We start from the raw sequence: 25237 nt of genomic DNA on the forward strand, positions 1-25237 counted from the left end.
ATATAAACGACATAGCATATTTCATCTATCTAGCTCAAAGCCTTTCTGAGCTATTGCGTTCACAAATAGACTGATAAATAGAGTTCCAAAAATGATTTAGGATTAAGAAGCCTCAAAATCATAAAGTAGAATTTTTGGCGACTTTCTACATGCACAAATTATATTTACTTTTTTGTATAATTTGTACATGAGATATATGAATTTAATTTGTAAACAGTTGTTTTTATATTCTCATGTACAAATTATACAAAAAAGTAATTATAATTTGTACATGAGAATATAAAAACAACTGTTTACAAATTAAATTCATATATTTTTCTCTATTTCTGTCAGATTATCTAAAATAAATGACTAGATTAGATAAGAAAATGGTGCAAACACGGCCATTTATAATTCCAGATAACAAAAATGGAGTGATTTTACATAAGAATGAAAAATCTACTGATTAGTTAAATATAAAAAAGTTTCCCAATATTTATCAGATAGTCTAAAATCGATAATGTGAATTTTCTTCTTTAGACCCATGATCTCTAATCGATATCAACAGATAGATTATTGCTTGTCGTTTCTTAAAAAAATTGCGATGGCATAAATCTATGCTAACGTTTCCAGGCAAATAAACATTATTAATTTAATCGTAAAAATAATAGCAAATTTAACATGAGTAATAAAAATTTTGACATTGAAATGCAATATGGGACTTTTTGATTTAGCAAGATAACAATAAGAATAGTAATAATAAAATGGAGGAAGGGGTTTAGTAAAGCCAGAGCTCGGGTTTATTATTAAGTTCTCATATACAAAGAGAAAGAACTGTAATAGTCAAAAAATTCGAATTCAAGTCACGTCTTTTCAGACATCCAAGAGTTCGAACAAATGCATTTTTGAAATTTTGTTTTTCTATGAACAAGAGAAAGTCAAAAACGTTTTGAAACAGACTAACTAAATTTGGTATATGAAATTTACATTAAGTTTGTAAATTTCTATCTAGTTTTGAATCAAATCTACTCACAGGAAGTCTGTCTGTCTGTCTGTCTGTCTGTTTATTCTAAGGAAAGTGAACACGATAATTACGAAATATAAGGAATTACATTGATTAAATTTGCAACTTGTATTTTGATAAGGATTTAAATTTTAGATGCTAAATCTAAAATATAGATTTATATCAAAAATTGCACCCAAATTCGTCAAGGAGTTGACCATCTGTTCTTCATCGCTTGCATGTACACGCAGTAACTAAAAAAAGTCCAATAACTTAAATATATGGTATTTTATGTGATTTTGGGGTTACGATAGTAATTCTATGACAAATTTTGGTTTCAATAAAAAAAAATCAGCGTCCAACATGCATATTCGATTTTCTATTATTTTTTTAACCATATGCCAATGATTGATCACCAAAAAAAATACCAAAGATCGGATTCAGGCAAAGAATGATATTTCATAACTATTATTTGCTAAAGCCGCGCCATTAATACGCAAGTACCAGTCTTTTTTACTATACTACAAAATGCACAGCTTTCATGCATGGAAATCTGAAAATGAAAATCGGGTTGAATCCTAGTTTAATGTGCCCCTCGAGTTTGTCGCCAAGTTGGTAAACAAAACAAATCTTCTAGCAACTTTAATGATAATTTGGTTACTATTTTTTAGGCTTGTTGAATTGTACATTAACTACTTTATGAGAAATATTAAATTAAATTAAATCAACAAATAAAGATTAATCAAAGAATTTAATTTAGTTGTTATTATAATTAATTGTTTTTTTGTTGTTAATAAATCATTCCAATATAATTCCGATTTTTAATATGAATACCGAACAGACAATATTTATTCTTTTGCAATTCTTACTGAATTAATTTAAAATATCTTTTTAGGAATATTTTTAATTAATTATTATATATTTTTAAGAATTATTTTACTTGATTATTACATCTTTTTAAGAATTATTTTAATTAAGATGAATGAATTATTTTCATTAAAACTTTTTCGTGAGCGTTTTGAAATCGTTTGCATTATTAATATAAAGTCTTCTTTGTAATCTGGTAATTCTATAAAGGATTTTTTTTTTTTTACTTTTCTTCAACGTAATTATTTTTACTTTTTAAAATTATTTTCTTGAATTAATGGTTCCCTTGGTAATTCGTCATTTCTTTATAGAAATAACTAATGCGTTTCCTTTCGAGATTAACGATTAATTGAATGAAATAAGTTACTTAAAATTTGTTCTGAAAAACGTCAATCTCTATAGTTTCGATACTAGCAACGGGCGTTCTTTATTATTATAATTCTTCTTATTATTATCATTATTCTGTACTATTTCGGTTATCCTCAGAATTTTTATGTTGAAACTGCCAGGATGGATTCTTGGTTCCTACTCCAGCTGCTAACGAAGCCGTAGAATGTTTTCTTTTTTTTAAAAAAAATTCTGCCAGCGCTTTCTTCAAATGCTGCAATTTTTAAGATGGCCATGGATTCTCTAATAAATAAAATTAAAATCTTCTGATCTGGAAGTCACGTTGTATTAGTGTATATTGATATCAGGAATTCTCTTTTTTAGATAAGTATAATATTCCATACTATTTTCAAATGTGCTTTTTATTGTTATGTTGCGTTAATATATGAAATATGTATTGGTGTATATATTCATATATTAATATATGAAATTCAGCAATAAAAGTGATTGCAAACTTGAACAATGTAACATCGAAAAAGTAACTTTATTTCAACAGTAAGATAATTTTATACAACAGTATTCTTAATTAAAGAGAGTGAACTAATATATATTGATTGAATAAAACATGCAATGCATACACCAAATTCAAATTCTGATTATAGATCAATAATATAGAATACATATGTGAAAAACAGTAATTATATCATAACACGAATCAAAGCAAAATTTATACGTGGTTACACATTCAAAGACAATTCGGTGATATATCATGAGGCACAATTTGGGATATTTAAGTTTAAATATATTTGAAACAACCCGCATTTCAAAAGGAAATATTTCAAATGATAATGGTAAAAATAAAGGAAATTTATTATATTAAATCAATAACATTTAAATTTAACAAGTTGATATGAAGAGATAAATTTTTCAATTTCACATTTCATTATAAATGAGTGTGAAAAATAATAATAAAAGAACAAAAATGCATTATTTATGTTTATAATTCTATATGGAGTAATTGATTTGCACTGATTTCATTTCCCTTTTTTGAAATTTGAAAATCATCAAAATCCCATATAAACATAAATATCCATAGATATTATCTTTATCTTTAGAGTTTGTATATATACACGTATATATTTTTTAAAGATCATAAAATTAATTATTTTTTGAAAGAACAAGCATACGTTATTTTCCGTTCACAACACTAAAGAAGGTGTACTTCATTTTGCATCAACTCTCTATACGCTATTTACAAGATAATGACGTTATTCCCCTGCAAAAATCATACAGAATTCTAGTGTGCCGCGAGATGTTGCTCAGTTATAGATTCTAAAACAATAGCTTCCATTATAGAAACAAATATAGTCCATTTAAGAATAGGCGTCACCAAATATTTTATCGCCGTTTGTCGCAAATCTCGCCAACGTGAAAGATCTTATCATCAACCACAAAAAAATGGATTGCAACTGATTTCTATGGAAATAAGAGTAGATAGATCCTACATCTGATTAAATTCAGGTTTTCATTAGGCTTTATATATTCTTCATTTGACAAGCTATAATCTTGTTTAGGGATTCCCAGATTTTAAAATTTTGAGATCCATTTTATTCTCGGTTCATTGAATTTTTTTCAGAGACGAATAGCACACGTTCATTAAGAAAGAGGCTTTATGAATTCAAAAGGAACTTTAATGAAGACAAAAATCGTTATTTAATATCACAAATATTTAAAAGAATGCTACGAACCAGTGCGCTCGTCAACTGAATTTATCACTCTTAATGAAAAGTAAATTGTGATTAAGTATACGGAGTCTGAAGTAGTCTGTAGAAACGAAATATCAAATTGAAGCAACCGGTGGCGCAATAGATGAACAAAAATCCGGTTCTTTTTAAATGTTATTCACTTAGAAAGACACTTGTTTTATTTTTTCAGTTCTTTCCATCCAACACGGATCACTTGTGTGCGTATTGCTCTATTTTTCGCCGTTTTGTGCCTTGAGGAGGATTTCAAGTTCATACCACATTTTTGAATGTTGTGCAAATATATATATGCATTCAAGATTATGTCACGATCTATCAAAAATTGACTAGAGAAGTAGGAACCCCCCTTTGGTTTAACATATTAAGATTTTTCTTTACATTTGAAAGACAAGAAATAATTCTTTATTTTCAAATTTCCTCATTAATTTGAACGAAAAAAATGGATAAATAAAATACAAACCCAAAGTGTAGGAAAATAACGAGGTTAAAATACAACTGAATATTATCGATTTGCACAAAAATTATTTTAAAAAATAGACAGAATTTTTTATTAAAAACACATTAATAAAGAAACATAAACAAACGCAATATAAAATTAAATATACAAAATCGTTTGCTTTTATTTTTATTGATTAACTCAGATTACTGTTATCCAAATAAAATAAATTCATTTTATGTTACACTCAACAACAAAATATTTTAATCAATAATAAATAGTGCTACACCATTTTCAAAACTTTTCCTAGTAATAAATTATGCTTTCGTTATTTTTTTTTCTTCACGGTTCCCTATTTCGAATACATGGTTTGATATTCAAAAACACTCCTGTGGCATATGCTTTGTGAAAAATTATATATTTAAAAAATTATTTAACTTTTATCTATGGAAAGTTGATACAATAATTTAACACAAACAATTATTTGACATGATACAAGAAATAAAGTGCAAGATAAAAATTGTTTATGCTTGGTCAAAAATCAAAATTTGAAATCTGATTTAAATTCATGCAAAATAACAATGGCAATTTTTTTCCAAAGATATCCGGTTTAGAGAACTTATGAGCAAGCAGTATCGATTTATTGAATCGAATTCTATTGAAAAGCATTTGCAACCATCAGCGGAATAATCCGCGCATAATAACTCTTAATTATCAGCAGCAGCGAGAAAATATATTATAAGAAAATGTTTACTTATTACAAATCATTTAATACTCTGCCATATTGAAACGAAACTCATTTTCTGATCCTGTATTTCGTTTATTTTATAGGAAATCATTTGCAATATTATGCTGTAATCTTTCTTAAAAAATCTATCATATTTTCGATAAATATGTCAAAAATAACAGTCTCAAGCAAAAGTTCTGTTTTTGTTATTTTTTTTCATCAAAAAAAATTCTTTTGAAATTGGTGATTTCGATTAATCGTTCCAGATATCGATAATCAATATTCTATAACTGCTAGTGTTTGAAAAACAATATTCCTCTTCCATGTTTGGAAAAATGAATAGTTATGAAATCAATGATCAATTAATAAAATAAATTAATAAGGCAGAAAAATTATTAAATGTTTTGTAAATCATGATGAAATGTAAAAGCTTGTTCTAAATTATCATTAATATGAATCCTTATATCAAATTGAGTTAATCTGTCTAATTTTATATTTGTTTACTGTTTAATTATGACAAAACTTAAATTTTAAAATATGAATTTTTATTATTTTGAGGCCTATAAAATAAAATTTTTTCTGCTTTTGTCATATTTTTTTATCACCAAACATGAAACCTTCGTCCTTTTTATCATTTTTAATTTTCATTCCTTATCATTCAATATGAATATCTTTACTCGGTCTCTTTTCAGTTGAAGGTACTTTCCTGTGCATAGTTTTACATATTTGATAAATATTGAGATTATTTTAATGGAATTTAATTGTAATAAGTATTTTGCATCACATATTTTTCAATTTTCAGGTACATTATGATATGTTTAATTGAAATATACTTCCTTTCTCTTAAATTACACAGATTAAAATAAAAAAACAAATGGCACATAGCTGGAAAATTCAATTATGTGGTTACAATAATAAAATTTTCTTTTAAATACTGCACACAAATACAATTTTAAGATTCAGTTTAAAAGAAATCCATATCTCAAACATATGTTTGGAATGCATGGAAATTGTTAAATATTTCTATTTGAATATGCAAAAATCAGTAAAACTCTCATTAACAATATACACCAACCAGTATGGTAAAACATATTTATTACAGAATAAACATACTAAGCATCATATGATTTTTTAAAAACAAAGTTTTATTTAAAAAAAAACAATATGTTAATCATGTCATAATTTAGGAACTAAAACAGAATAAGAAAATCGTTTGTTAAAAGAAATAGTTAGCTTTTTGCTACATGATACAATTTGTAACAGAATAATGTAATTATAAAAACAATAAAAAATAATACTCTTCTTATTTAAAAAGATAAGAATAATAGCAATTAGAAAATCGTTTGCTATAAGAAAAGCTTTTTGTTACATATAATTTCTTTTTTTTAAGGAAAAAATAAACAGAATAAGAAAATTGTTTGCTAAAAAAAACCCTTTTACTACATGATACAATTTGCAACAGATTAATTTAGTTACAAAAACTAAAAAAAATAATACTCTTCTTATTTAAAAAGAAAAGAATAAACGCAATAAGAAAATCGTTTGCCATAAAAAACACTTTTTGTTACATATAATTTGCAACAAAATTATGAAATTCATAAAGGTAAATGTATTTAATTTTTTATTTGAAAGCCTTCCATTCCTTGTCCTTATAATTTTTTTTTATATTCGTATAATTTTTTTGCTATAAAATACTAAAAATATGCAGTGCAAAGAATAATCACAATCCATTCCAATTTTCCATAAATTTTCAATGTTAACAAAATATGAATAATTTATAATTGCCAAAAAATTTAAAAATCATTTTGTAAAAGGATTCAATAAATACGATAGTGCATCTCTCCATATTTATTTGAAACATCACAATAAGTTTGCAATAAAATTATCGCAAAAAATGTTAAAGAGAAAATATTTGGTAAACTGATAAATGATAATCGATTATAAGAAATAAGAAAATAAATAATAAAGAAAAAATAATAAAGGAAATAATAAATACTTCAGAATTAAAACAGTATTTATTATTGGAAGGAATAAATACGGACATAACATCAAAGGAATTGAAAATAAAGCATCATGTAAAGATAATAATTGAATCTCATTTGTCATACATAAGTGATGGAACCTCAGTCGAAAATGTTACTATCAGTATGCCATCTTTTTACAAAAAGATGTTTTCCAGTTTTAATTATTATATTAACTTTAAATTCAGATTTTTTCAAAATCGATAGCCAGGCATCCATTTTGAAAAACTTTTTTTATATATAAATTCAAAACATTGTTCAGTTTTTTGCTAAAAGAGTCTTGCTTATGTTGTTATACATGAAATGACTCTTTTACCAAGATGTTAATTTCAAGGTTACTTGATTCATTTTTATACATAGATATCAATATATTTGAATCATCAATTTTGTAGATACTTTCAAACCTTTTACTCAATGAAAGCTGACTTTATTCCAAAAATTTATTTTATTTAACATTGGGCATTGCATTCCCTTCCCTCTCCTATTTTATGTTCAGATTTAACGTAATGTTTATAAATAACACTTATTTTTTTCTTATAACTTATTATAAAGCAAAATTAATACAATTTTTTGAAAAATATGTATTCTTATGTACGCTATGTAAATTTTAAAATACATTTTACCCTGAGACGTATTGATAAAAATCATGCCAAAATTTACTGATAACTTGGGCGTAGAATTTTGTTTCAGTTTTATCAGTACTTAACGAAACGGATACCTTTAGCTGACATGTAACAACTATAATCATGGACAGCAAAATATTTTAATGGAATAATCATGCGAGTCATTGCATAAATGTTCTCATTACTATTAGTCTGAAAATTAGTTGCTGACAGTCCATGAATTGACTCACTGTTATTAATCCGAGAGTTAGTTATCAGATGGCATGTGGAGTTACTTTTATCATGTGACTGTAACAGCGTTTGCTTGAATTGACTCACTGCTATTATTCCGTCAATAAGTTCTTAGATGGCATGTGCAGTTACTTTTATTATGTAACTGTAACAACGATTGAATTGACTCACTACTATTATTCCATGAGTTAGTTCTCAGATCGCATGTGCCGTTATTTTTATCATATAACTGTGACAACATATAAGTTTGATCACTTACTACTATTATTCTGTGAGTTTGTTTTCAAGTGGCATGTGTGGAGTTACTTTTATCACGCAACTATGATAACGCGTGGATTTGCTCATTACTATTATTTCGTGAGTAATTAACAGATAATATGTGGAATTATTATTGCTGTCAAGTTTCTGTCAAAACTCATGTATTGTCTAACTAATATTATTCTGTGAGTTAGTTGTCAGAAAACATATAGGTTTAGATGCAGGGGCATGCAGTAACCTGTGAGGAACTTTATTGTTCAATGAGTTATTCTTTCAGGAAAACTTGTTTAATAATCTTCATCAAAGATAGTTTTTGACCTGAGATAGTGAATTTTTAAATTAAATCAACTAAAAATATAACTAAAGAGAGCACACTTTATAGAATTTTTTTATTTATTTTATGTTGCCAACAATTGGTATCATTTGATTTTTTGTACAAGAGATGACAGTAATAATCAATTAATGAATACATAATAATGGATTCATATCACTAGTATTTTTTATAAAAGAAGATATTCTATCCTCATTTTTGGTATCGCTATTGAATTTTATGAATCAAAACGAAGAGTAAGCAAAAATGTTATGAATTTCCGTTTATCAATTTTTTTATGGGTGCGGATAACAGAAATAATTCTCTTTGTGTTTTAGCTTTCTAAGCCATAAATCAATAACTATAACAATAGCGAAAAAAAGAATCCTGTTCCCCAGTATCCCATAACGAACTCGGCAATATCTCTCTCTTTCTTTTTAAAAAACTTTCAAATGAAAACTGAGGTTCCATTTTACTGATTAACAAATTAGAAATCTTACATGGGAAAATACAGTAACATTGACATACCTCATGTGTTTTTTATAAAATTTAATTCACTCAGATGGAATTATTTCTTTACGAGTAGGTAAAAAAATGACGAGTATTTCGCTTCTTGAGCTGAAAAATCTTTATGAAGCATCGCGACAGGAGACGAAATCGGGGAAGAGGACCATTATTAGTTAGTGCTGGTGGCAACAGTTGTAATCATTCTGTGAGCGGTGTGCTGTTGTTGACGCTGACGTCGGTCGTGGTCTCTGCGACGCTAGTGGCGCTAATTTCGGACGTGTATTCTGGAGAGAAGCTGGAGATGTCGCAGAGTTCTTGGTGAACATTGAACTGGAATCCGTCTCTTGTGGTCACGTGATCGCTGTGGAACTCCATGGTCAAGGTTGTGTTCAAGAAACTTATATCCACTGTTGGAGAAAAAGACAGAAAATTAGATACTGGAATTCTTTTTTTTACAACGAGAATTGTAAGTTTTACTTTTAAAAATCCAGTTTTTTTAATCATGATATAACAAACAATTATAAGCAAAAAAATAAGTTGTTCAAAAACTAATAACATTTTCAGAGCAGCACTAAAAGCATACAAGGAAGAAAAACTTTAAAACTCAAGAACGATAAAAAAAAAAAACGAAAGATTTCCTTTCACTTCGATATTTCTTAATTTTTGATATCATTCAAATATTATAACTGAAAAAAAAGTTCGATTAAAGAAGAAGCACCAGAAAAAAAACATTTTTCACATTATTAGCTTAGTAAATAGTGAATAATTCAAACGTCATAAATATATGAAATAAATATACAGCCTTTCACAATTATATCAATCTTTGAATTCATTGGTAAACGATCGACACCGGGAATGTGACGCTTCAAATCCAAATCAAATTCATATATTGTTTCAATCATATTGACCACCTGATCCCCTTCATCTTTAACAGAGTTATGAGAGAAATACAAATCACAAATGGTTGAAGGTATTTTCCGTCGAACACGCAAGGAAAATTCAAATATGAACATGGATTTCACAACAGAAATTTTCAATCAAGTTTTGATAATGATCGAGGATTTGTGCTTAAAAATCACAAACAATGCTCTCAATCAAATCAGAATGTCCTCACAGAATCGATCTACTGCTGCTGCTGCATTCGACATAGAATTTTGCCGTGATCAAAATTACAACATGAGTGCTTTTTTTTATCATAAGTGTCATTTTCGTCATTTCTAAACTAATACTTGAGCAAAAAGACTTGTACTATCAAAAAATAGATACTGTCAGTAACGGGATTGGTAAAATCTTGTTCTTGAATGATCTAGAAAGAACTGGTAAAAATTTTGTAATTAGATTGATTCGGGCAGCAGTTCGATCCTAGAATGACATAGCTGGAATAGCTGCGACATTGCTACAAGGTTAAAGAACTGCTTATTCCTCTTTGAAATTGGCACTGAACATGCAATTCATTGCAATTCAAAAGTGCAACATTTCCAAAGTATTCATAGAAGCAACAATTTTGACAGGACCGTTCGAAGGTAAAGATGTCTTCATTCCCCGTATTCTTATGATTCCAACGGATATACATATCAATTAAAAAGATTGCAATTCGCATTTCGATTGGCGTTTGCAATCGTAATCAAAGAAGCTCAGGAGTTAATCTTTAGAACTGTACAGTATAGATCTAGACACAGATTGCTTCTCACATGGACAACTATATATTACGTGTTCTAGAATTAACAAACAAAGTAAAACATCTCTATATTTGCACAGACAATGGAACAGCAAAAAATATTATATAGCCACAAGCATTATGATTGCAATTTAAAAGATTGCAATTTCCTTTCAATTGGCGTTTGAAATCCTCATCAACGAAGCTCAGGAGTCAATATTTAGAATTGTGCGGTTTAGATCTAGAGATGGATTGCTTCTCACATGCACAATTATGTGTTGCGCGTTTTAGAATCGGAAAATTCTATACCTGCACAGAAAATGTACCAACAAAACATATAGTATAATCACAACCATTATGAAACTAAGCATATTAGAAACGTATGCTTTCACTTTTCTTTCTTTTCCATGTAATCAGACTGAGACACCACAAAAAGTGGCGAGTGCAACTGGTTAAAATAATATTAATAATAATCATTCTTTCGTAGTGTAAGCCGAGGAAAGTAAAATTTGATCATCAAGAAGAATGCTTTCTTTCCTTTTCCTTAAAGTTTAATTTACAAGTTGTGTGTATCAGTTTATAAAAAAAAACATATGCAAAATAAATATCAATATTTTTTTTTCAAAGTGATCTAACTACAGCAGTTCTTTTTGAAGAATTAAGAATAAAAATTCGTTCTTGATGGAGATCTTTTGTTCTCATGCTTGTAAAATATTTGATGCAATAAAAATATTTAAAACTCTCTTTTATTCATTTACAAAAACACTGTAAAAATTTTTAAATTGAAATCTGAAGGTCAAAACAAACAAAAATCATTAAAATGTTAAGTGTTGATTGCAATAATCAAAGTCAACTGAAATTTTAGCATTTGTAGTACATTTTAATTTTAAATGACAAGAATTTTCTTCCGTATGAAATTTATTATGGCATAATATTCATATTGTCTTAAAAGCAGCGCCACATTTTTGTTGTATCCAGATTTTTTTATGCAAAAAAATTTGCCTCCTAGAGTTTAAATATTTGAAATGTCTTTTTTTTTTTTTTTTTTTTTTTTTTTACTTTTCTATTATTTTTACTCTTCAGTTTTTAACTCTAATTGACAAATGATGAAAAACTACAGTAAAAAACTTTTGAGATGCAATTACTGCAATAAGTAAGTAGGATATATAATAATATATTTTTGAGGCGGGTTTTTCTTTTTTTGAATTTTTAAAAATTAATCAAATAGTTAATTATTAGAATTTTTTTTGATTAACGAATTTAATGATTTCTTAGAAATATGTATCTGAATACATGCTTTAAATACTGATGTAATTTACTTGGAGTTTTGAATCTTTCATAACAGCTAATCTATGCAGCCAATCATCATGCAGCTTTATCAAACGAATTCATAATTATGGATTATGATCCATTTGCGTTATTATGGATCATAATTGTGCAAAATGATCATAATGATGAAAATGATCATAATTGTGCAAAATGATCATAGTGATGAAAATGATCATAATTGTGCAAAATTATCATAATGATGATAATGTTCATAATTGTGCAAAATGATCATTATGATGAAAATGATCATAATCGTGCAAAATTATCATAATGATGGAAATGATCATAATCGTGCAAAATGATCATAATAGTGAAAAAGATTATAATTGTGCAAAATGATCCTAATACTGAAAATGATCGTAATTGTGCAAAATGATCCTAATACTGAAAATGATCGTAATTATGCAAATGATCATAATGATGAAAATTATCATAATTGTGTAAAATGATCATTATGATGAAAATGATAATAATTGTGCAAAATGATCATAATCGTGCAAAATTATCATAATGATGGAAATGATCATAATCGTGCAAAATTATCATAATGATGAAAATGATCATAATTGTGCAAAATGATCATAATGATGAAAATAATCATAATTGTGCAAATGATCAAAAGAATTATAACAAAATTCCATTTTAACTAACATGAACTAAGAAAATCATTTCGTAAAAGAACTCACGGATTTGTCCTTCAGTCATGACGCCACACAATCTGTCACCACCCACCATCAAGAAATCGGAACCACAGTGAGGATCTTCTTCCACGTCGAATGCAACGACTTTCATGAGAAGCCTGCACACCAAAGGATGGGCTTTTTGGACTGTGTATGTGCAAGTGCGACCATTATCGTAAGGTAGTGGATAGTTGGGGGACGACATCACAAATTCGAGTTGATCGGAAGTGAAATCGCAGGTGGGCAGAGGGCAGTCCTGCTGGACAACTGTCACCATGTAACCGAGACCACGAGTCTCATTGTCCGAGTGGAAGGACATGGTCACTTGATCATCGTCAGCAAAGGATATAGTTCCTGAAAGACAAAAAAAGATCAAAGTTTTTAATATATATATATATATATATATAAAGTATTAAAATCAAGGTAATAGGAAAATCAAAGAAACCATGTAAAAATTAAACCAAAAAAATATAAAAAAGAATCCGGCCTGAAGACTTTTTCAAGGGTCACCCTCAGGCAGGGATTCAAAGGAAGGGATTTTTTCTGTAAGGAAATGCAGACATTAGTCTAATAATGATTCCTCGTGACCCGAAAATCCCCTGAAATTAGGCCTAAGAGATATAAATAATAAGAGAAAAAAATAATTAAATATAATTTAATAAATGGGTGGAGATATATTGATGATGCACTTTTGATTAACTTCGACAATACTAATATTGTTAGTAATTGCTATCCAAAAGATTTAATTCTAACAGAAACAAATAAAAATCAATTTGAGGCTACCTTTCTGGATTTAAAAATCGAAATTGCTAATGATAAAACAATAGTTGGTATATACGATAAAAGGGATGAATTCAACTTTAAAATAACAAAACTTTGTAACTACCATTCAAATCTAAACTCTAAAATTTTCAAAAATCTAATTTTCTCACAAGTTAACAGGATCAAAAGGGTTTGCAATAATAAAAGTTCCTATATTGAAACATCAAACAACCTCATTAAAAATTTAATTAAAAATGAATTTCTTAGAAATTACTGTAATGTCAATTTTTTAATTAAACAAGGTATGGTTTGGGATTAATCTTTTGGCTTAAATAAAAATAGAACTTTCCTTGCATATTAGATCGCTCAATAGATGGCGCTGGGAGCCTACAATTTTTTACCTAATTTACCGATAGCTTTTTTACCGTTAGTGTTTTTAAAAAGCGGGAATCACAATCGATAACTTAAAATTTCCTTGACTGCAGATGGTATGTACTTACCTTTTCGTTTTTCCTTTAGTGCTATTTTATGGCATTTTTTGTTTTTATTGTTGTTTTTGTTATTGTATTTTTACTTTGTAGTGGTTATTTTCTGCTAATTTGTTGTTTTGTATTTTCCTTTCTGTAAAAATGATATATCTCTTGGGCCTAATTTCAGGGGATTTTCGGGTCACGAGGAATCATTATTAGACTAATATCTGCATTTCCTTACAGAAAAAATCCCTTTCTTTGAATCCCTGCCTGAGGGTGACCCTTGAAAAAGTCTTCAGGCGGGATTCTTTTTTATATTTTTTTTTTTGGTTTAATTTTTTTTGGTTTCTTTGATTTTCCTATTAACTTGATTTTAATACTTTTGTTTCAATTCATCTGTGTTTTAGAAGTAGCTGCAGTTGCGCTGTCTAAATACTATGAAGTTCTTTTTTGGTTTTAGTTTGAATAGGTAATAAATTTTAGTTGCGATTTCGAAACTGTTTTGTTTCGTTTTCATTTTAGTTTCGTTTTCAAACTATTTTTTACCTTAGATTGGTTACTTATATATATATATATATTATAAATCGTTAACATGTTTGGTACATAAGTGGTTCTTATTACTTAAAAAGTAACAATCAAATGTTAACAAATGCTTTATGAAAATTTCAGACTTTTTACTGAATATATTCACAGCTAAGTTTAGCCAATTACTTCAATACTTCGATTAATTAATAAATCGGCATTCAAAATATCATTAGAAATGTTTGGCAGAAAGCTCGCCGGAACCTTCATTCTGTCAAAGATAAGACGATATAAAAGAAATTTAGATGACAAAATATGTGTTAAACAGCAAGTTTAATCGTGCGCGAAAATCGGCTAAACTCGCTGATTGCCGCTTGACACCCCTGTAGTTCACACTTACTAACTAACTAGATGATATTTTCTCTGTTTTAGTTAGAGATGACAAAAAAAAGGATAATCTAACTAGTTGATTCGAATATTAAGTGAGATTCGCAGGAGTGAATGGTAACTATCGACAGATAATTAATCTCTGTGTCTTGTCTATAGAAACTCATATTAATAGTTTTCAATTCTATTACTTCGCACAAATAATCTTTGAATTATTTTAAAATTCGAAAACTTGATAAATGATTCTAGTGATTCGTTTCTGCATAATTTCTTTCTTCATTTTCAATAATTTAAAAAAAAATTTAACTTGATAAAAACCAGTAATAATGTTTTAAATGGTATGATGAAACTCAGACTCATAGATCAAAATAATGAATTAGGTGTTTCTCCAGTGTTAAAATTGAGATAAAAAAGAATTGCTTTCTTTTGATATTAACTCAATACAAGAAAGATTTTCATTTCTGCTTTTGTTTTGTAGCATATACACTTTTTGATTCTCACGGAAAATATTTTTTTATTGATTGATTCAATCAAATTTATATTTTGTAATCATATCAAATAATAAGGTGAAATTTTGAAAAAAAATGCATTCAATTAATGGAATAAAAAGTTTAAAAAAATCGAGCAAATGAGATGTTCGCCAAAGATGATTAGTTTTTTGAACTTTTCCAATTACATTAAATTATTTTAATTGAATTTCTTTGCTCTATACAACTAAATAAAAACAGCTAAATGTTGCTGGAAAAATTGTACCAATATTATATTTAAATTATGATTTTATAAAAAAAAATATAAGCCTACTTGAAATGTAAAAATCAAGTGTAAAGCTAAATGAATCAAATGTATATAAAATAATAATATCTTTGAATAATGAATTCAAGAATGGAAAGTTATCTAAAATATCAAAGTCATTGCAAAAAAAAATATGTTTATTGATATACTTTATCATTTTTAATCAAAAGATCACGAAAGAAATTTCAAAGAAAATTATTTCAGAGAAAATTTCAAATTTGTACCAGATATCTGAAAACAATCTATTTCAATAGCTTTATTTATTTGAGAAATAATCTCCTTTTCGTGTTTTTGAAAACAATATTTATAAAATGATAATTGAGGTAATTAATATTTAACTATTTTTTAGAGCGTCTGACTGAAAATGGTTTGGTACTGTTATGGAAATTTTCAAGATCTGTTCGCGAGTCGTGTGGTGAAATTTCAGAAAAAAGTCAAACAGGTTCAGATGAAGACGCTTTATTTCAAACGAATGCACTGGCAACAAAACACAGCTGATGAGTACAGAGGATCAACATTTGCAGTAAAAGCAGCACAAAAGCTACCAATTTTTTAACAATCGTAACAACACAAAGCTCTCGGAAAGAACTCACAGGAGAGAGGCATCGCTCAACTATTCGAGTCTCTCGACTCATCTGGGATCTGTACTGACAGATTGACACTTCACCTCTGTCTCTTGGCTTTTTATAGTTTCCAAGACAAGGCATAGAAGTTTCTAAAAAAACGACAAACAAACGAATCCTAAAGAAGCTATCGTCTGTAATTAACTAGAATCTACGATTTTGTCACCAAATGATAGTCAGTATTGTCACCAAGACCGGATGTTAATGATTCGTGATCCATTCAGCACCACCAGATCTATCTCTAAAATTACCTTTTTACCATGAAACATATTCGATGGAAAGCAACATTACTATTTTGTAACAATATTCAATAACATGCTTTTAACCGAAATGGAATAGAGAAATGTAATCGATATTATGTTAGCTTCTTTTTTTACTTTGTGTGTCTCTTATCTTAATTTGGATTGTTTCTTTTTATTATTTGCAACATGATCTTTACGAAGTGGGAAAAAAGCTCTAAAAACGATTATAATCGATCTGATTCAATTACCTCCATGAATCTAATATTTTTTAATATTTTATTGTGTGTTTTCAGGAGAAATTGAAAACTGCGCCACGAGTCGCGTCATAAAAAAGCACCGACAAAATTTTAGTAAAAAATCATCATATGGTATAAACCTATTCCTTACATCTTGCTGTTGCAATGAAAAAAAAATATTTTGCATATCCCTGTTAGTTCTTTTAGTATTTTCTATAGGTTTAAAACTGAGTTTTTCAGTTTAAAAAAATCTCCAAAAATGTATTTGATTGAAAAGAATTAACAACCAAATACGTTTTATAATTTACTGCTGATACCTATAAAACCTATATTTCGTTAAAAATCAGTTTAAACAAATATTCCGTTCTAGAAGATAGTATCCGAAAGCGTTTTTGTTATCATAAAATGAAAATCTAGGCTAATTCTTTTAGATCTCATTAATCGAAAAAAAAAAATCCTTTCTCGATGTAACTCGAAAGTTACTTTTGTACCGCAAGTGGTAGAAAAATAAAATAAACTATCAGATTAAAAAGGCCACCTCTAACACAATATTTTTTAATTAAACGAAGATACAAACAGACGAGAATTAAATGAAAATTTAATTCATTCTGGAAACAATATTTTGAAACATATAATTTTCACAGAACAAAAATTTGTAAAACGTATGTTGGAAGCTGTTTCTTTGATTCGTAAACTTATTAAATGTCTTCGCTTTTGTTATTTAATGTCCAATAGTCACATTTTAGATGTTTGGTAATTGCTATGATGCCTTTGTTTTCAAAAACGCCTATTTTTTTTATTTTTTATGTTCCTCTAAATTTGCAATTAGCGACTCATTTCTTTGTTTTTTGCAGTTTTTCTTTTCAACAGAAGCATTATGCTCCTAAATTGATTTTCAGAAAAATTAGAAAAATATTCCTAAAATAAATGTTTACAGTTTTTTTTATGGTTGTTGTTGAAGAATTTTTTTTATGAATATTGGACTCTTACTCTTACTCTTAGATATGCAGGAAGAAAATTGAATAATCCTGAATTTGATCAAAGAGTTTTATACAAATACAAACAAGAATTTTATAAAAATTCTCTTCAACTACTTAACACAGTTTATTTCAGATTTAAATTACAACTTTTTCATTCTTGTTTTCAGTCTTGCATTCTTGAACTGCTAAGAAAGGAAATTCAGAATTTTCGCTATGATCAATGGCTGATGAATTTTCCATGTTACTATCTCAACAGCCAGAATTACAACATTCGTTGTATTCAAAGAATTTCGCAATCAATACCAATGGAATCTTAATTTTCCTGTAATTAGTGAATATATTAGCTAAAAAGTTTCTCGTGAATCTGTTCGTGCTGCCATCTATGTTCGAATATGATCGTTATCTGAATTTCAAAAGAAATTATTGTTGAATATTATTTAAATTCCAAATCATTAATTGAATAAAATTGATACTGTATTTAAATTCAAACTAAAGTTCATCCATTTATCTTGTTGCACTTTTGAAATATTATATTTATGATAAATATAATTCCAAAATTCGGTTTTTCTTTTTGGCTCAGAGGTCTAACATATGATAATACATTAATCTGTCAATGTAAAATTTTTTGACGATTGCAAATTCCGATATTTAAAATAAAATAATTTTAAAAAACATTAAAAATTAGTATATCAGAAAAGTAACATAAAAGTTATTTCTAATGGAACTTTTGCATTATCAATTTTTTTTTAATGTTTTTCACCAAATATGTCAATTACAGAGATACATTTCTATAAAAAAAATGAATCATTCTATTTTTAGTAAATGTTTTTATTCTTAACAATATCAAAAAAATTTTCATGGCTCTAAGAATTACTTCAAAAAACTAAAATTTCACAGTATTCACTTTTTCACTTTATTCACTTTTTTTCCATCACTACTTTAAATAATAACAATTCATTGATTCATTGTAAAATATTTCAATTCATTTGAAAAATTAATAATGTTTTATCAACATTTCAACCACAGTATCTAAAAATTCTTAAGAATAGAACAAATTATCAATAGATATTGAATATAATTGAAATAAATTGATTTCCAATTGCCAAACAAGTTGTCAAATAGTTAAATAAGCAATTATCTTGAAGTAAGGCAATTTTGGGTAAACCAACGCCTCATGAAGGGTTTTTTTTCTGTATAAAATACAATTTTTGCCGTATAAATATTTTTTCACCATATTTAATCGCATAAAAATTATAAAAGTACACTAAAGCTCTTGACAAAGGTCACTATTGAAGTCGCAGAATTTTTTTCATTTCTATTTTACAATTTAAATTGCTAGTGATATTATATTATTATAAAAAAATAAGGATAGTTGGGAAACGGTACAATTCAACTTCTGCCTTTCACATAAATCGTTATTAGTAAAGTAGATTTCAAGATAGCAAGCGGTATATTTATTTAATTCTGAGAAAAATCTGTAAAAGATTTAAATTCAGTTTTTAAATTATCGTTAGCATAAATAAAAATACAAATTATTCATTGTTTTTATGTTAGAAATCAGGTTATGTTTATGAAAAGTTCAAAAATATCAGAGTGCAGCCATCTTTTACGAATTTAGGGGCGCTGACAGAAGATAAGAGAAATACATAGTAAAATGAATAAAACGGCTTAAGCTTTTAAAGTGATATGAATTATAATATCTATCAAAATTTGAGGATTAAAAAATATTTTGCTAAAGAAGCTATTAAGACCAAGTTATATAAAATATTTAATTGAAAATTTTAACAATTATTAATCGGGATATTATCTGTTGGTCACCAAAAGCAGCTAGTTTAAAATAAAAATTATCTTAATATTACTAGCGTTTGGGACTAGAACCGGTTCTTTGGTTTTCCAAAAAATTTTCATATATAGAATACATTTGTAATAGGGCGATTTATGTCGTTTTACTTGTTCACCTAGAAGAAATCTTGTGTTTATATGATAACAGCCGCCTTTGGCCACCAGCTGGTTAACTGGGATCAATGGTCACTAAAATTTTCGATTAAATAATTTATGTAGCTTGTTATTAATGTCTACTTCAGAAAAATATTTTTAAGTTTCAAATTTTGATAATCATATAACTCATACTAATATCATCACATTAAATCATGTTTGAATTAAATAACACTCAATTATTGAATTATAATACAGATTTTAAAAACCACGGAAATCTTATTATTGCATCTATTTTTCTAAAAAACATCGTTTCATATTTATTTTATTTCATATAGACACGTGCTAAAAATTGAACCTTTCTAGGTTTAATTTTCAGGAAAAATTCATTCTTATTTTTTTTTTATTTGAGCATTTGTAGTCATGTTGGCAACAAGTTCATAAAATCTAATTTCTTCATACAAGCATAACATGCTCGTGCATTTTAAATTTTAGTTTTATTTTGTTTGAAATATATTGTTATGGCGGGTTTACACTTTGTCAGTTATAGGACGGCTAGTAGGCAGCGCATGAGATGAAAGGGACTGATTTATGTTTGCCACAATTTCTTTAGATAGATTCAGCCGTTCAATGCTTGGCCATAAATTACCGTTTTGGCTTCCCTGAATTTTTCACTGCGTATCATATTAAAATGATAAATATTCACTCAAAAAACATGGTAAAATAAAAAAAAAAGTCAACATACCTAAATTTGAAAAACTATAAAAAAAATTTTCAAATAAAATGAAAAAAAAAACACAACCTTACATCAGAAAGAACAAAGAGCAAAAATGTCGGAATTAATCTATAATAAGTGATCAATTTCTCATGCCAAAAAAAAAACTCTACCAAATTCTATAAACGCATGCGCAGTAAGAAAAAAATACAATATAGCGGCTTTGTGTTGTCCCGTAGGGACAATTATGCCATGGCCCGAACAGCATTTTTCTGTCTTTCTGCTCATGCGCTGCTTACTGGCCGTCTTATAACTGGTCGAGTCTAAACCCAAGCACTAGTAATTATGCTTAAATTATTTTTGAAAAATTAATGAAATGATAAAAAATAATTTACAGATATCATAGAAAATATTTTTTTTTTTTTTTTTTTTTTTTTTTTTGAATTTTAAGACGATGTAAAAATCATTTTTGCATTTTAATATTTTTGGAATTTATCGTGGGAAAATGTCAAAATTTTGTTTGATTCTTAATTAAAATTCTATTGAAATTTCAAAAAGGTGACTCTTTATTGCACATTCTTCATGCATGTGTGTGTGTGTGTGTAAACATAATCTTTTAAAGCAGTTTCGAAGACATAGGAGAGACTTTCAAATTTTTACTTCGTTTTATTCCATTCCTGGGAGCATGATTTATGTACAATCAGAAGCGACAAGCACAACACAGAAAGACACAAAACGTAATGAGGAAAACCTGGAAAATAATTTCATCCATGTGAATATATACTGTGATATTTTAATAGGGATTTCCTACACGTGTCGGCCACATGCAAGGGAATCAAGGGATATTTCAAAACAATTTCTTTAGGTCAGGAATTTTTAGCTCTTCACTCGGAGCGTGAGAATCGCTGACAGAGCTTTCTGTCACACACACATAATGCAGAGCTTTCTGTTGCATTAATTAAAGAGAAAAGATGGAATGGGATCAGGAAATAAGAGAATATTTTAGAATGAAGTTAATATGTGCTAAATTGAGCTAAAAATTATTAAATTAATTAAGTTTAAAATAGATTTTAAAGTATCGTTTTATATATATATATATATATATATATATATATATATATATATATATATATATATGATAAATAGGACAGGATAAAGAATGACTTATTTTGTGTTCCTATATCTTTAACTTCCTCACTTTACAGACACTGCTAGCAATCCATACGGATGGACACTTAAAATCCCGCTGTATAGCACTGTATCATTTCGTTGCTTGTTCGGTGGTGGTCCCATAATACGTTGTAATTTCTACATGTTGTTGTCTATTATGTAATATCTCACTCCCTGGTAAGAAATATATTAGGTTATTCCTTTTTACATGACTTTTTTTTAAATTTATAATCACTATTTATTTATATCTTATAATCCAATAAAAAAAAATAATCAAAGTCTTTTAATGCCCCTAATTGTGGCAAGATGACCGCGGATAACCTCGTCAGATTGCCTCAAGTGCTTCTTGTCGCCTTCTATTTGGCGTCTATATGCATTCATTACTTATTTTGAATGATTTTCTTGATCAACATGGTCTATAACCTGTTTCAAACTCTACTGTAAGTCACGTAAACTTTCAAGCAATATTTTAGCATTCTCAACTTTGCAAAATATACTAATTTCAACGGAAATACATCAGGCATAACAAGATGTTTTATAACAATAACATCAAAAGAATCAGGATGCAAAAAAGTTGTTACTAAAAATTTTGACGTTGACTGAAATTACCAAAGAAAATACAGTGCAGTTTTTGCATGTTATGAGAACTATTTGGACTCTAATATGGAAACTATGTTGCAATATACGGTGGCAGAAAGGATGCTCAAACTTAAGTGGAAAATTTGTGTTCAATTTTTAATAATAACTAAACAGCAATTTTGAGTTATATAAATTTACTGTGAGCTAGAGTTTTAATCAGTCTAGTGCACTCGAACAGGTACACACATCAATCCAAATTTTAATTTTGGCGCGGTCGATATGTAATTTTTTATCTAATAAAAATGAAATCGCTTTATTACGATTTTTTTTTTCAAATTTTACTATACAAGCAGTTGTGTTACGTTCAACGTGTATATGTGTCGTCGTTTGACTTTAAAAGGCGATTTCAGGGAATTTAAAGTATAAATTTCTCAATTAAAAGGTTAAAAATGACTCATTTCATACTATCCCAGAATGCATATTTAACAATACTTAATGAATTAGTGTATGTTTCAGACTTTGTTAGAATAAAAATATATTCTGCTTTTATCAGTATTGTCATTTTGTCCCGGAACTGAGGCAGAATGACATTTTTGTACTATTTTTTTTTAATAGCAAAATAATATTGATTATATTTTATAACACGCATATTTTTATAAAAGTTGAAGGGAATTTTTTTATCAAGTATATTCTGAATTCCTTCAACAAATATTAAGATTTGTTATTTTATAGTTATATTCTTGATAAATTATATTTTGAATGGTGACAGTTTTTTTTTTTATGTTTGTTTCTATGTTCCCTTTTGAAACTTTAATATCCCAAGAAATATGAATAAAGGACTTAGAAACATTTTAATGTAAAAACAATGAAAAGAGTAATTTTTATTTATGATAATTTTTCCTAGAATTAATATATTTTTACTATCAATATTACGGAGATGTATTCCAAACTGTTATAGTTACGGAAAATATTTGAAAACCGTTGCCAAGGGATGTGAAGTCAATATTCCAATATGCCAATGACCTGTTGAAAGAACATCCATGTTCTGCGCTAGTATTTACAGGCAACACCTAGTTTCAGTTGGACAGTTGGGTGAAATCGTCACTTGAGCTAATGTAATCCAGAATACGAGCTCCTTAATAATAAATTTTTCAGTCTTTTGTAAGGGAACATTTTATTTCACTTTAAAAAAAGATATTAGTTTTTATAGTTTGAAATTTTTGGCAAGAAGAAAACGGAATAATCAAAATTCATTTTCATCGTCTTCTCAATGCCTGTCGTTTATATCAATAAAGTCTGAGCTCTAAATAACTTCACCATTTAACTTTTAGAGTTTAACTGAAATTTTAAAGATTAAATAAAATTAAATTAATACAAATTTTATATAAATTGCAACCATTTTTACAGAGCAAAAATTTATGAAAGCTGAAACGTTTGAGAACCTTTGAATTTGATACATTATGTTCGTTTAATAACCCGCATAAAAATATTGAACCTTATTTGAACAATGTTAATTGTAAAATTCTTCTTTTTTTAAATTCATTTTTACAAAACATACAAAAAAACACAACCAATCACAACGTTAATAATTAACTGTGAGTTTTTGAATGGATATTTATATTTATTTTCTCATAACCAAAGTAATACTGAGAAAAAAAATTAAAATCTCAAAAAATTCAACCTCGAAATTTTTTTTCCTCGTTCTGAATCTCACTGAGTCCTAAGAAAAGCATCTTATTTCTATTAGTCTATCGGTCAGACTGTCCGTAAACAGATTACATAAACATTCAAAAGTTTAAATGGATGAAATTGGACAATGATATAACAATTATGAAAAGTTTCTCTGCAAAATAGTGTTTCCTTTGATGATGTCCAAGCAGGTGACTACAATCAGAGACGTCTGCAGAAACCATTAAATTGTTGCCCAAGTTGAACATAATCCATAGGCGGCGGTAGCAGGGAGACAAGGGTTGATTGCCCCCCTATCGGCATTGCTTGAAAAGGTATTAAGAAAAACCAATGTATTTAATTGAGGGGATAAAATTCACTTTTGGGGAGGAATATTAGCTTGCAATAGCTTCGAGGGAAAAAAAGTACGTAACCATAAGAACGCGTGCTTATAAATGAAGATAAAAGAATTCATATTCAAGATCAAATTTTTCTTAATAAAATGCAATGGTTTTTTTTAAAAACCTAAATATACACTCAAAGATAAATACATAGGGAATCTAATGTTTAAGTAGTCCATTTTTCACGACAACATTTTTCATATCTTACAAAAAAAAGTATTAAGTTTGTACATATATTTACAAGATATTTTCTCCACTCTTTTGAAGAAACAACATCATTGTATCTTTTCCGCGTTCTCTATTGTTCGTTGAATTATAGTAAATTTTTGTTTACCACGCGTACTCATACGAAATACATCGTATGGATTCGAAATACATCTGAATTCCTACTCGTTTCAATCCTTATTTAAAAATTATTTTAGGTAGAGGACTGCGCTAAAAAATCGACTTTTGGCGAAAATATGGAATGATTTTTTTATTATTATTATTCTGTATTTTTGAAAAGTTATTTTAATAAAAATTTTCTTAGTTTCAACATTCATTTTACATAGTTTCTGATTTTAAAAAATGATAAGAGCATGCATATTTTCATTTAGCATGATACGTCATTCTGGCGCAATCAGTGTTTCTATTTATATACTACAATCTAGAAAAAAATATAACCATGTTTTTCTAAAAATAGATCTCAGAGAAATTAAATCTCAAGAGTCTCAATGAAAAATTGACTCGAATATTGACAAGCTTTTAACGGTCAGTAAAAGAGAAATTGAGAACATTTTTTTTATAAATATCTTTGTAAATTTTGAACAATGAAAGAAAGGGCCAGCAACTGAATAAAAAAGCTAAATACTAATTTTATTTAATTAGATGTAAAATTAATTATTATAAGTTATTTTGAAGCCAAATGAGAGAAATTGCACTTGCCCCCCCCCCCTTGCTGATTTGACTTGCTCCCCCGTCGGCAAAACTCTGCCGACGCCTCTGGCATAATCTAGCGATCTGACGACCCTTTCTGAAGTTTTATCATTGGTAAAGTA

General features: G+C 27.8%; 1 protein-coding gene across 1 annotated transcript in view; it reads right to left on the minus strand.

Annotated features, from left to right (window-relative positions):
• Window positions 1-6604: 6604 nt before the first annotated feature.
• LOC129975323 (cubilin homolog) overlaps window positions 6605-25237 on the minus strand; it is a 34559-nt gene continuing 15926 nt past the window's right edge. The window contains exons 3-4 of the mRNA XM_056088386.1: window positions 12725-13072; window positions 6605-9459 (exon numbers count right to left, since the gene is read on the minus strand). Of these exons, the coding sequence (XP_055944361.1) occupies window positions 9251-9459; window positions 12725-13072 (557 nt within the window). The 3' untranslated portion in view covers window positions 6605-9250. The remainder of the gene's footprint in view (window positions 9460-12724; window positions 13073-25237) is intronic.

The sequence above is a fragment of the Argiope bruennichi genome, chromosome 7 (assembly GCF_947563725.1).
Source record: "Argiope bruennichi chromosome 7, qqArgBrue1.1, whole genome shotgun sequence".
In the NCBI taxonomy this organism is placed as follows: domain Eukaryota; kingdom Metazoa; phylum Arthropoda; class Arachnida; order Araneae; family Araneidae; genus Argiope; species Argiope bruennichi.